This window comes from Lynx canadensis, chromosome B3, assembly GCF_007474595.2.
Source record: "Lynx canadensis isolate LIC74 chromosome B3, mLynCan4.pri.v2, whole genome shotgun sequence".
NCBI classification, from domain to species: domain Eukaryota; kingdom Metazoa; phylum Chordata; class Mammalia; order Carnivora; family Felidae; genus Lynx; species Lynx canadensis.
In genome coordinates, this window is record NC_044308.2 from 131645601 (window position 1) to 131660837 (window position 15237).

General features: G+C 38.8%; 1 protein-coding gene across 4 annotated transcripts in view; it reads right to left on the bottom strand.

Moving 5' to 3' along the window:
* Nucleotides 1–15237, bottom strand: part of EML5 (EMAP like 5) — a 179326-nt gene that overhangs the window by 58575 nt on the left and 105514 nt on the right. The window contains exon 22 of one of the 4 annotated variants that reach the window (XM_036064285.1): nucleotides 2029–2155. The exons of the other annotated variants lie outside the window; for them this stretch is intronic. Within the exon in view, the coding sequence (XP_035920178.1) occupies nucleotides 2127–2155 (29 nt within the window). The 3' untranslated portion in view covers nucleotides 2029–2126. Of the gene's footprint in view, nucleotides 1–2028; nucleotides 2156–15237 lie in introns of those variants that run through there. 4 annotated transcript variants of the gene reach the window in all.

Sequence of the window (15237 nt, forward strand, 5' to 3'; positions counted from 1 at the left end):
ATTGCCATAACAATCAAGTTGTCTCCTACATCCTGCAGTTAACTGTCACTTCTACTGAAGTAAAATGCCCTGGGAGTCCAAGAGGCTGCTGCCTTTGACCATCACAAAAATAATGATGACCACAAGGACTGTGCTGTGCAAAAGATTCCGAGTGCATGGGACATTTAACAGAAAGATGTAACATGCTCTGGTCCTTAACCCTTCAGCATCTGTCATGGTCTGAATAGAGAGAGCTTACACTGCAGACCTAGAAGAATCTCTGACAGGGCTGATGTGGCTGAAAATTAAATACAAAACTTAATTGTGCAGGTTGCAAATTTACAATGTGAGTTGAATTCCCAGACTCACCAAATTTCTTCTGATTGGTAAAGGAAGAAATTTGGACTGTGGAATGGGAGCATCTGACTGGATTCAGACAAAACTGAAAATCTTTAATTTCTGTATTATTCAGAGTCTCGCAACCAGTGCAAATAGTTTGCTCTCCTGTGTCTGGGAAGACTGGCCTTCTGGTGCATATGCCTTGAAGGGATATTTAACCTTAAGAAGAACCATTACAACCATTTCTCTGCTGTCACTAGATCCTCAGCTTGGATCAAATCTCCGTGTGCTCTAACGCAGAGGTTAGCAAACATTTTCTTAAAGGACCAGACAGTAAATATTTTCAGCACTGCAGGCCATATGATCTCTGTCACAACTACTCAACTCTGTTATAGTGCAAAAACAGATCTTAGGCAATACATAAATGAATGGACATGGTTGTGTTCCAATGACATGTACACAATCAGGAGGTGGGCTGGATTTGCTGACCTCTGATATAGAGGGAGGAATCAAAAAGTTTAGGGAGGTAAGAACATTGAAGTAGATTTTTCATAGGCAACGTGTACACTCACCCACCAACTACATCCCCCCAAAAAGTCTAAAAACTAGTTCCTTCACAAGAGCATTTAGAAATACATTAACTAAGGGCAGCATCTACATCCTTGAAAAGTTCTTTGATGTCCTCCTATGTAGATCAGGAATGAGAGCTGTCCCCAATAATATGGGCTCCCTGATTCAACAGGGATAACCCAGGAAATGCAGAAGCCAAGTAGCAGCACTTAAAAGACAGGGCAGATTCTTTACCGAAAATGGCAGCAGGAATACACTAATAATCAGAATGTTTTGGCCTGTGGAGATTTCTTTTGGTGACTAATCAATCATGGTGTCTGCAGGAATTCAATAGATGAGTAGGCTACTAAATTAGTCTTTGAGCTATATGACAGAAAAAACCCCAGACCTGGTGGCTAAAAAAACCAGACTTAAATTCTCATCCTATTTTCAGTCCAAGGTCAATTCATATACTCAGAGCCCCTTGGTTAAAAAGCAAAGGCTAAGTCACACTGAGGAGGAACCTATAGCAATGTCATCGTATAAAATATATCCTCTAACAATCGGTGGCCAAGAATGATTATTTCCATGAAAAGAATACCCATACTATCAGGAGTTAGTAAACAGGGGCTCTGAACTGACGCTAATTCTGTGGATTCCATCCAGTTCGTGAATTGTAACAGATATACCTGGCAACTTGTAGAATCCACTAGGCTGGCTCTGTGACCCATGGGTAAGAGTCATTATAACAGGAAGAAATAAGTGAAAACCCCTGGAAATTCCTCTATCAAGACAATAAATCAGAAGCAAAACTGCAAGCCTCAGAATTACAAAATTACAAATATCAGCGATACCACCAAAGACTTGAAATATGCAGTGGTAAGAATACCTATCACATTTAAACTTGCCTGTTTGGTCTGTGTGAAATAAGATGGGTTTCAGATACTACCTACGGATAATAAATTTAATCAGGTAGCAATGCTAACTGAAGCTACTCTTCCAGAATTTTACCAGAAAAAACAAACACAATCCCTGGCATTTTGCATGCAGCTATTGCCCTGGTTAATGCTTTTTTTTTTTTTTTTTCCTCCATCCCGATTTGTAAGGACCACCAGAGCAGTCTGCTTTTACCTGGCTTGTATCTGTGTATACCTTCAAAGCCTTGCCTCAGGGCTATTCAACTCTCCTGTTTTTTGCCATAATATAGTCCACAGAGATCCTGAGCGTCTGGACATTCCACAAAAAATCTCAATGGTCCACTACATTGATGACATTATGCAGAATGGATCTGGGGAACAGGAAGCAACAACTTTAGATGCCTTAGTAAGACCTAAGTGAACTGAGACAGAAGATAATTCCTACAAAAATTAAGGAACCTGCCATCTCAGTGAAGCTTCTGGGGATCCAATGATCGGGAGCATATTAAGATATTTCCTCCAAGGTGAAAGACAAATTGCTGTATTTTCCATTACCCACTATAAACAAAAGGAGCAAAATGCCTGGTATACCTTTTTGGAAGCCTACACCACATTTGAGTGAGCTGTTTCTACCCAACTATCAAGTCACTATAAGGCTTCCCTGGGGCCAGAACAAAAGAAGGCAAGCTGATCTTCCATTGGGCCCTTATCATCTAGCAAATCTAATGATACTCAAAATGTCTGTGGTAAACAGAAATGCTGTTTCCAGAAGAATGCCTCTGGAAAGCTACCAAAGAAGAATCATACTGCAGATCTCTTAGATTTGGGAGAAAATCCATACTCTCCTTTGCAAATAACTAATTTTCTTTTCAGAAGGAGTTTCAGCCTTGCTACTAGGCCTTGGTAGACAGTAAATGCCTAACTATGGGATATCAAGTGACTGTGTATCTTAAGCTTCCGGAACATCATGAACCAAAAGTTACATGACCAACCTAGTCACAGATTGGGTATGCACAACAGCAATCTATCGTCAAGTGGAAAAGGGATATAAAAGATGAGCCTTGGATAGATTTGGAAGTCAGAAGTAATGAACAGGTGGCTCAGGATCCATCAATAATTCCTGCTGCAATACCTCGTCTCTCTCTATCGATACCTATGGCCTCAAGGGTATTCGTTGATTATCAGCTGAATGAGGAAGAAAAATAATGAGCCATATTTACAGATGCTTCTATGCAGTATATGTCAGCACCCACCTGAAAGCACTAGAGCCCTACTCGGCGGTGGCTCTGAGGGACAGCTTTGAAGTAACATTTCACAACAGGCAGCACCTGGAGCAGGTACATTTAGTTTTCCACATTTGTAGTGACAGAAGACAGGATAAACAGATTTACATGGACTCATTAGCAACTGTGAACTATCTGAATAATCAGTTAGGGACTGAATTCTTTCAGGATTAGAAGATTAGAGATGAGGAAATCTGGAAAATCGAACTTTCAGAAAGGGCACAGGTGTGAAGATTTTTGCATCTCAGGGAATGCCCAACAAAAAGAATCCACTACAGAGGAGACTCTCAGTAATCAGACAAAATAAATGCTCTAGGGACCTCAGAGCAGCCTCTTTTCCTAGGCAGCTAGCACTTACTCCGTGGGCTTGTGGTAAGTAGCATGGATAGAGTTTATGCTTGAGTTAGAAAACATGAACTCTCTTTTCCAAGGTTATCTTGCTACCACTACCATTACCACTGAGTGTCTACTCTAACAGTAGAGAGCACCCGAACTTCTGATATGGCACCATTCCCCAGGGAGATTGGCCAGCCAGCTGGTAGCATGTTGACTATAATGGACCTCTTCTACTTTGGAGAAGGCAAAGATTCATCTTCACGAGAATAGATGTGAATCCTGGATTTGCCTTACCTGACTGACCATTATGCTTCATCTAGCACCATCATCCATGGACACATGGGATGGATGCCCTATCCACTAACATAGAATTCCATGCTTCTGATCAAGGAACTTCAGGCAAAAAATGTGCATTAGGCTCATACCCATGGAATTAAATGATTTTATCACAACTCCCACTACTCCAAGAAAGCTAGTATGGCTTACTGAAAACTAATGGATGTCACCATCTGGGAAACAACACCCTGAAAGACTGGGCTTTTGTCTTACAGAATGCAATATATACTCTGAATCACAGTTCATTACATGGTGCTGTCTACCTCATGGCCAGCTACATGGGTCTGGAAAATCAAGAAGTGGGAGTGATTCTTCTCAGTACTAAATCTAATAACCAACTTGCACTATTTTGTTTTGCATCCTGGCAAATCTGAGCTCTGCTTCTTTAGTCTTGACTCCTAAGAGCAGGGACAATTCTTTTACCAGGGAACATACTGATTCCTCTGAATGGGAATGTAGACTGCCACCTGGTCATGTTGGGCTCCTTATGACAGTGAAACAACAGGCAAAGAAAGGGGCTGTTACTCTTCTTGCTGGAGTGGCTGATCGCAATTACAGAGGGGAAACTGAGTTACTGCTACACACTGAGGGCAAAGGAGACTATATCTGGGACCTGGAGGGTTCATTAGGATGCCCCTTAGTCTTCTATGACCAATAGTGAAACTTAATAGAAAACCAGGAAAAAAACAGGTAGAAATATTGAAATTTCACCTAATTTAGCAATGAAGGTTTGGGTTACTCATGAGCTAAGTAACTCCAACCACCTGAGGTTTCTGGCTCAGGACAAAGAAAATATGAAATGGGTAGAAGAAGAAGGAAGTCAGAGATGACAACCACAGGCGCCTGACTGGCTCAGTCGCTTAGGTGTCCGACTTCAGCTCAGGTCATGATCTCATGGTTCATGAGTTCAAGCTCCACATCGGGCACTCTGCTGTCAGCACTGAGCCCACTTTGGATCCTCTCTCCCCCCCCTCTCTGCCCCTTCCCTGCTTGTTCTTTCTCTCAAAAATAAACATTAGGAAAAAAAAGGGGGCTAGGGCACCAAGAATAATTTAAAAAACAAACAAAAAGAGTTATCAATCACAGCCCATAGCCAGTTACAGAAATAAGGACTAGACATAAATGCTTGTGTATATATAAGCTATTTACTTTTTTTTGTTTTTTAAATAATTACATCCAAGTTAATTAACATACAGCGTAATGGTTTCAAGAACAGAATTTAGTGATTCATCACTTACATATAACACCGAGTGCTTATCCCAAGTGTCTTCCTTAATGCCCCTTGCCCATTTAGCCCATCCCCCACCCAACACCCCTTCAGCAACCCTCAGTTTGTTGTCTGTATTTAAGAGTCTCTTATGGTTTGTTCCCCTCCTTGTTTTTATATTATTTTTGCTTCCTTCTCTCTTCTTTTTAATACTTTACATAAGTTTGTTGATGGTTAACTTTACAATTTAGTCTGAAGTAAAAGAATATTCAGTAAGACTATGAATTTGAGAGTCATGAGTAGAATCATGTTGGAATGAATACAATAACTGTGGGAACTGTATGTCTTCGAATTTGGGGGAGAGGGTGAGAATTTCTTCACTTGTACCAGGAATAGTTGCATCTCTTTGGTTAAAAACTTTTTGGGTAGAACATAAACATAAGGTTAGTTCCGTGGTTATACTGAAGTTCAAGTGTTTGTAAAAGATGTACAGGGACGCTAATTAGACAAAGGGGTAGTCTGTGCCAGTTATTATTTATTGCCTCTTAGTTCCAAATCTACCATTCTTTGGGCCTTGTAGACTTCTCTTTTGCCCGCTGATACAAAGCTTTGCCAATAGAGGGTGCTGGAAAGACACTACAAGTCCAAAGCAGGAGAAAGGGGCTCTCCTTCAGGCCTCCAGTGTTGGATTTTACCTACAGAGCCAGAGCACTGGTGTGCAGGGAGCCTGAAGCACCCCCACGGCGGCAGCACCCCCCCCACTGCGGCAGCACCCCCCCTCCCCGCTGTCCCCACTGCGGCAGCAAATTTCAGCAAATTTTCCCGCTGTCGCAGTAATGGGCCTAACGATTCAGCTGTGGTTTGCAGTCTCTAGCAAGATGCTCTGCTAAGACAGCAGCAGCCCTCACCAGTCAACAGTCAACTTTGCCCTGGGTTAAGTTCTTCTCCAAAAAGCCCACTTGCCATTCAGTTCTGATCTGTACCCTCTGGCAAGCTTTTCCTTTAGCCAGTGACCACTGTCTCTCTGTTCCACTGAGGGAGGCCTGTACTCTCTGGCAAGCTTCTTCACCACTGACAGACTGTTATGATGGCAGTTACACCCTTTCCAAACACCTCTGCATCTCCTTTAACTTCTTTCTTTGTTCATTATCCCTCAGCTAACTAGGCCTAGTAGCTGCTTTCTATAGCCTTCAGTAGGTAAACACCTTCTACTAGTTAATAATTCTTATTATTAAAATTTCCATGTTAAAATAACTAGTATAGTGTCTGTCTTCTAACTGGACAATGACTGATACAGTCACACAAAGTGCAAGTGTACAAATGAAATAAAAACAGCCAGGGAGAACCCAGGAGCATTTCTATATGTAGAGAGTAGGAAGAAGAGGCAGAGCCAGTTAAGGGAAGAAGAAAAAAAGAAGTCAGTAAGATAGAGAGGGAGAGAGAAATGCATGGGTTCCAAAGCCAAGTGAAAAATGTATTTCAGAAAAGAAGGGATGATCAGTTATGTCAAAAACTACTGTGAGGTAGAGTGAGGACCCAGAGGTGACCAAGAGATTGGCAGCAGATTCAATGGACAAACAGAAACAAAAGCCTAACTGGGGTAAGGTTTGTGAAGCAAATGTCATGTGAAAATAGAGAAGACAGTATCGCCTTTTGAGTATCACCCATTTCGAGGAGTTCTGCCACAAAGGAGAGCAGAGAAACAAAATGGTACTGAGACTAGTCATCACAACTGCACACTGTATTCAACCTTATTCAGCTGGTTGAACGGAGGCTTAGAGCAGGGGGAAAGTTGAGTTTAAGCAAACATTAACCTAATAAGCATCCTTTTAAATGCATAGCTGAGCTCCTTAAAAACTAAAAACAAACCAACCAACAAACAAAAAAACCCTCTCAGGGATGAAAACTAAATAAAGGGCAAAAAAACAAGAGTAGTAAAATAAAGTCACAGCTGCTCTGAGGGTACAGGAGAGGTCTTGCTCCTGGGCTTCCTGGATAAAACTGCAATCTTTGAAGGGTTATACAGTCGATGTAGTCATCCAGTACTGGTTTTCAAGTTCTAGGTTACTTTTAAGTTCCAAAATACCAATACTGAAGGTGTAATACATTATTTCCAAATTTAAAAATAATCTGGTATCTGGATAATTCGCATCTTAAGGCATCCAGAATATTTTCCTACTTCTCTCAAGCTTTATGGAGGTGACAATCAACTAAGCAAAGCTTTGACTGCGTGAATAATTCTTCCTCTAGTTCAAAGACTTTTTCTACAAGTCGAATGTGAACACTGTATTAGTGTCCTAGAGCTGCTATTACAATTACCACAAACTGAGTCGCTTAAAACAACAGAAACCTATTCTTTCACATTTCTGGAATTTAGGGTCTGAAATCAAGGTGTAGGCAGGACTATGCTCCTCTGAAAGCTCTAGGAAGGATCCTTCCTGTCTTCTCCCTGGCTTCTGGAGTTTGCCACTAATCCTTGATGTTCCTTGGCTTGTAGACTCATCACCTCACTTTCTGCCTCCTGTTATTACATCACACTCTCCCTTTGTGTCTGTGTCTCCACACAGCCTTCTTATAAGAACACATACTAGTCATTCAGTGTAGAGTCCATCCTGATTCAGTATGACCTCATCTTGATGACATTTGCAAAGACCCTATTTCCAAATAAGGTCACATTCAAATGTAAGTGGGTTAGGACTTACACATATCATTTTGGGGGACACAATTCAATCCACATTAGACATGACAGTAGTAAATTAGAATTTCCTTCTATAAATCTCAAATCTAAGGACAAAGAAAACTGGAAATGCTTCCTTTTAAGCAAACATTATAGCTTGTTATCAATAAAAGGGCTATAGTCCCTACTAAAAAAAATTAAAAGTTATTAAAAAAGATGTCCTCAAATAAGAGAGAGCAGTATATGATGAGTCAGAGGAAATTTGGAACTGGATTTTATTTATAAATTTTCACCTTACTCAGATTAGTATGAAGTATAATATAGGGCCTTTTGAACATCTGGGAAAATTTGCACAAGACTAATTACTTTTGCAACTCAATAACAATACCATTAATGGGCTTTCTTGTTAAGACTGCTTTAAAAAGAAAGATTATTGCATTTCCAAGTTTCCATGCTGAAAGTTTCTCCATTTTATGAAGTATTTATTTTTAAACAAATTATTAATTAAAATAAGGTAATACAGATATATTTTTATAATTGTGTCATTTCACTTGATTTATATTTACAAATTTTGTACTTAATTATACTATTAGTTTCAATGATTTTTATTTTAACATTTCTTTTATAAATATATGAAGAAAGAAAATACAGATTTAACTACATACAGTTTCTTCCCCTTCCACCCCCCAAAACCTCCAAATACCTGTACTGTCCTTTAACTGAGTACTACAATCATATCTCAAGGGAAGAGCAAGTTTTAAAAATATGCCTGGCAGTAGAGAAAGACATCAGGAAATAGACTTCTATATCCTGACTTGGGTTCTAGACAGAGGGGAAAAATTGTACTGAAGATTCACAAATGCAGCATAGCTTATGCAGATCTTAGATTTGAAGTTATACTAACTATATGATCTATGCAATCCTAGTGAAAAAAAAAATCCTTAGTAGTTCTGGATAGTAGCAACCCAGGCACCTGGGAGAAGGAAACACAAAATCACTCTGGAAATACACCTTTGATCCAGACTTCAGAGAAACCCCACAAGTAAAGAAAGCCCAATTAAACATAAATTTATAATCCAAATATTCAAGCACAAAAGAAAATAGAACACCAGGAAGGAGTCAGCAGAAAAATAACACCAAAACAGCAGAAAAAAAACACAGCATAGTCAGATCCCAAAGGATGTCAGATAACTAAATTTCATAATCTTTATCTGATAAGTAAAGATTAAAGACATAAAAAAGGAAAGCTAAAACACAAAGAATTAATATGTTATAAAAAATCTAAGGAATTTGAAAGAAAATAAAATTCCTAAAAATAAGAATTATCACACCTAACAGGTAGGTTAAACAGCAGACGTGAAAGAGAAAGAGCTAATAATTCAGCCATAAAAAAAAAAAAAAAAAAAAAAAAAAAAAAAAAATCTTGCCATTTTCAATGACATGGATAGAGCTAGAGAGTATAATGCTAAGTAAAATAAGTTAGTCAGAGAAAGACAAATACCATCTGATTTCACTCATGTGTGGAATTTAAGAAACAGAACAAATGAGAGAAGGGAAATAAAAAGAGAGAGGCAGGGGCACCTGGGTGGCTCAGTCGGTTAAGCGTCCGACTTCGGTTCAGGTCATGATCTCACAGTTTGTGGGTTCGAGCTCCGCATTGGGCTCTGGGCTGACAGTTCAGAGCCTGGAGCCTGCTTAAGATTCTGTGTCTCCCTCTCTCTCTCTGCCCCTCCCCTACTCATGCTCTGTCTCTCTCTCAAAAATAAATAAAACTGTTAAAAAAAAATGATTGTTTCACTATATGCTAATTTGGATGTAAATTTAAAAAAATAAAAAGTTAAATTAAAAAAAAAAAAAACAGAGAGGCAAATGAAGAAACAGACTCTTAACTACAGAGAACAAACAGATGGTTCCCAGAATGGAGATGAGTGGAAGATGAGTGACACAGGTGATGGGTATTAAGAGTGCATTTGTTGTGATGTGCACTGGGTGGACATTGTATGTAAGCCCTGAATCACTAAATTGTACACCTGAAACTGATATTACACTGTATGTTAACTGGAGTTTAAATAAAAAAACTTTTAAAAAGAAAATTAAGAACTAGAATAATATCTTAAAATTTCCAGAATACTGCAGAGAGAGAAAATATGAAGTGAGCCAAGACATGGAATAATACTACATAATTAAAACATAAAAATCCTCTTAAAAACTCAGGTTTGCACCAATGCTAATATCATCCTCAATGGAGAAAAACAGAGCTTTCCCTCTAAGGTCAGGAACAAGGCAGGGATGTCCACTCTCACCACTGTTGTTCAACATAGCATTGGAAGTCTTAGCCTCAGCAATCAGACAACACAAAGAAATAAAAGGCATCCAAATCAGCCAGGCAGAGGTCAAATTTTCACTCTTCGCAGATGACATGATATTCTATATGGAAAACCTGAAAGATTCCACCAAAAAACGGCTAGAACTGATCTGTGAATTCAGCAAAGTTGCAGGATATAAAATCAATGCACAGAAATCGGTTGCATTCCTATACACCAATAATGAAGCAACAGAAACAGAAATAAAGGAATTGATCCCATTTACCATTGCACCAAAAACCATAAAATACCTAGGAATAAATCTTACCAAAGAGGTGAAAGATCTATACACTGAAAACAATAGAAAGCTTATGAAAGAAATTGAAGAAGACACACAAACAAATGGAAAAATATTCCATGCTCCTGGATAGGAAGAACAAATACTGTTAAAATGTCAATAGTACCCAAAGCAATCTACATATTCAGTGCAATCCCTATCAAAATAACACCAGCATTCTTCACAGAGCTAGAACAAACAATCCTAAAATTTGTATGGAACCAGGAAAGACTCCGAATAGCCAAAGCAATCTTGAAAAAGAAAACCAAAGCTGGAGGCATCACAATCCCGGACTTCAAGCTGTATTACAAAGCTGTCATCATCAAGACAGTATGGTACCGGCATAAAAACAGATACTCAGATCAATGGAACAGAATAGAGAACCCTGAAATGGACCCACAAATGTATGGCCAACTAATCTTTGACAAAGCAGAAAAGAATATCCAATGGAATAAAGACAGTTTCTTCAGCAAGTGGTGCTGGGAAAACTGGACAGCGACATGCAGAAGAATGAACCTGGACCACTTTCTTACACCATACACAAAAATAGACTCAAAATGGATGAAAGACCTAAGTGTAAGACAGGAAGCCATCAAAATCCTCGAGGAGAGAGCAGGCAAAAACCTCTTTGACCTCGGCTGCTGCAACTTCTTACTCAACACGTCTCCAGAGGCAAGGGAAACCAAAGCAAAATGAACCGTTGAGACCAAATCAAAATGAAAAGCTTCTGCACAGCAAAAGAAACAATCAGCAAAACTAAAAGGCAACCGACAGAATGGGAGATGGTATTTGCAAACGACATATCAGATAAAGGGTTAGTATCCAAAATCTATGAAGAACTTATGAAACTCAACACCCAAAAAACAAATAATCCAATGAAGAAATGGGCAAAAGACATGAACAGACACTTCTCCAAAGAAGACATCCAGATGGCCAACTGACACATGAGAAAATGCTCAACATCACTCATCATCAGGGAAATACAAATCAAAACCACAATGAGATACCACCTCACACCTGTCAGAATGGCTAACATTAACAACTGAGGCAACAATAGATGTTGGCAAGGATGTAGAGAAAGATGGATCTCTTTTGCACTGCTGGTGGGAATGCAAACTGGTGCATCCACTCTGGAAAACAGTATGGTGTTCCTCAAAAAATTAAAAATAGAACTACCCTACAACCTAGCAATTGTACTACTAGGTATTTATCCAAGGGATACAGATATGCTGTTTCTTTTTTTTTTTTTTTTTAATTTTTTTTTTTTTTCAACGTTTATTTATTTTTGGGACAGAGAGAGACAGAGCATGAATGGGGGAGGGGCATAGGGAGAGGGAGACACAGAACCGGAAACAGGCTCCAGGCTCTGAGCCATCAGCCCAGAGCCTGACGCGGGGCTCGAACTCACGGACCGCGAGATCGTGACCTGGCTGAAGTCGGACGCTTAACCGACTGCACCACCCAGGCGCCCCCAGATATGCTGTTTCGAAGGGGCACATGCACCCCAATGTTTAGAGCAGTACTATTGACAATAGCCAAAGTATGGAAAGAGCCCAAATGTCCATCGATGGATGAATGGATAAAGAAGATATGTATACACACACACGCACACACGCAATGGAGTATCACTCGGCAATCAAAAAGAATGAAATCTTGCCATTTGCAACTACGTGAATGGAACTAGAGGGTATTATGCTAAGTGAAATTAGTCAGTTGGAGAAAGACAAATATCATATGACTTCACTCATATGAGGACTTTAAGATACAATACAGATGAACATAAGGGAAGGGAGGCAAAAATAATATAAAAACAGGGAGGGGGACAAAACATAAGACTCTTAAATAGAGAGAACAAACAGAGGGTTACCAGAAAGATTGTGGGAGAGGGGATGGGCTAAACGGGTAAGGGGCATTAAGGAATCTAGTCCTGAAATCACTGTTGCACCATATGGTAACTTGGATGTAAATTAAAAAATAAATTATTAATAAAAAATAAATAAAATAAAGTAAAAACATTTCTTCCTCAAAAAAAAATTCAGGTTTGCAAAAAACAGCTAGCAAACAACAAAATGGCAATAAACACATGCCTATCAATAATTATTTTAAATGAAAGTGTATTAAATGCTTCAATCAAAAGACAGAGTAGCTGAAAGAATAAAAATATAAGACCCATCTATCTATTGCCTACAAGAGACACACTGTAGAAGTAAGGTCACACACAAAGTGCAGGAATGAAAAAAGATATTCTATGTAAATGGAAACCAAAAGAAGCTGGGCAGCTACACTTTTGTCAGACAAAATTGACTTTAACACAAAGACTATAATAAGAGACAAAGAAAAGAAGGTCAATACATAAGGATAAAGGAGTCAATGCAGGAGGATGTAACGTTTGTTAATATTTATGCACTCAACAGAAGAGCACCTAAATACATAAAGCACATGTTAGCAGGCCTAAAGGAAGAAGTAGACAGCAATACAATAATAGTAGGGGACTTTAATACCTTACTCACATCAATGGATAGATCATCTAGACAGAAAATTATTAAGGAAACATTGCCCTTAAATGGCATGTCACACCAGACGGACTTAACAGATATTTACAGAATATTCCATCCAAAAGCAAGAGAATACACATTCTTCTTGACTGCACGTGGAACATTTTCCAAGACAGATCATATGTTAGGCCACAAAACAAGTATTAATAAATCTAGACTAAAATCATATCAAGCATCTATTCCAACTACAACAGTATGGAACTAGAAACTAATTACATGAAAAAAATGGAAAATTCACAAATACACAGAGCTTAAACAGCATGCTACTGAACAACCAATGGGTCAAAGAACTCAAAAGAGAAATCAAATAATACCTCGAGACAAACAAAAATGGAAATGTAACATCCCAAAATTTATGAGATACAACAAAAACAGTTCTAAGAGGGAAGTTCACAGTGATAAACGCTTACCTGAAGAAATAAAGTCTCAAATAAACAACCTAACTTTACACCTCAAGGAACTAGAGGAAAAAAAGAACAACTGAAGGCCACAGTTAATAGAAGAAAGCAAATAACAAAGATTAGAACAGAAATAAATCAAACAGAGACTAAAGTAATAAAAGGAAAAATTAATGAAACTAAGAACTGGTTCTTTGAAAAGACAAATAAAATTGACAAACCTTTAGCTACACTAAGAAGCAAGAGAGGATACAAATAAGTAAAATCAGAAATGAAAGAGATGTTACAAATGATACCACAGAAACACAAAAGATCATAAGAGACTACTATGAACAATTATATGCCAACAAATTGGACAACCTAGAAGAAATGGATAAATTCCTGAAAACGTAAAACCTACCAAGACTGAATTATGATGAAACAGAAAATGTAACTAACATCAACTATATGTCAATTAAAAAAATCAGTTTGCTTTTTAAGAATTGCAATGTCGGGGCGCCTGGGTGGCGCAGTCGGTTAAGCGTCCGACTTCAGCCAGGTCACGATCTTGCGGTGCGTGAGTTCGAGCCCCGCATCAGGCTCTGGGCTGATGGCTCGGAGCCTGGAGCCTGTTTCCGATTCTGTGTCTCCCTCTCTCTCTGCCCCTCCCCCGTTCATGCTCTGTCTCTCTCTGTCCCAAAAATAAATAAACGTTGAAAAAAAAAAAAAATTTAAAAAAAAAAAAAAAAAAAAGAATTGCAATGTCAGTGATAAAATACTTTTGCTACTGGAACAGACCACTCCCACCATCCTATACTTGGAATTCCACTGGTTCAGACAAAGCAAACTGAAGGAATTGCCAACAAGTCTTTATTAAAGAAACTCTAAGACTACATTTTAGAAGAAAATGATAGAAGAAAAAATGTCTGAGATACAAGAAGAAAATGTGAAGAAGTGAATAAGCATAGATAAGCCAAAGTAAACACTGACTGCATTAAACAATAATAATGTCCAATTGAAGAGGGATTAAAAAAACCAAATTCTCAAAAATTAAAAATAGAACTACCATATGATGCAGCAAGTCCACCCAGCAAGTCCTGGGTACTTATCTGAAGAAAATGAAAACACTAACTCAAAAAGACATATGCACCCCCATGTTCACTGCAGCATTATTTACAATAATCAAGATACAGAAACAACCTAAGCGCCTGACAGATAAATGGGTAAAGAAAATGGTGTGTAAATACACATACACAATGGAATACTATTCAGCCATAAAAATGAATGACATGTTGCCAAACACTATACCATCTCATTGATATGTGGAATCTAAAAAAACAAAAACAGGGGCGCCTGAGTGGCTCAGTTGGTTAAGCATATGACTTCACCTCAGGTCATGATCTCACGTTTCTTGAGCTTGAGCCCTGTGTCAGGCTCTGTGCTGACAGCTCAGAGACTGGAGCCTGCTTCGGGTTCTGTATCTTCCTCGCTCTCTGCCCCTCCCCTGCTCACACTCTGTATCTGTATCTCTCTCTCTCTCTCTCAAAAATAAATTTAGGGGCGCCTGGGTGGCTCAGTCGGTTGGGTGACCGACTTCGGCTCAGGTCATAATCTCACGTTCCGTGAGTTCGAGCCCCGCGTCGGGCTCTGGGCTGATGGCTCAGAGCCTGGAGCCTGCTTCTGGTTCTGTGTCTCCCTCTCTCTCTGCCCCTCCCCCATTCATGCTCTGTCTCTGTCTCAAAATAAATAAACGTTAAAAAAAATAAATAAATTTAAAAACATTAAACAACAAACTCATAGATACAAAAAACATTGGTGGTTGCCAGTGGCAGGTGGGCAAAGTAGGTGACAGGGTTAAAAGGTACAAACTTCCAGTTATAAAATCAGTAAGTCATGGGCATACATGGTGACTATGATTAATAATCACTATATTAATAATAATCATAATTAATACTATATTGCATATTTGAAAGTTGTTAAAAGAGTAGATCTTAAAAGTTTTCATCATAAAAAGAAAACATTTTATAACTATGTATGGTGAT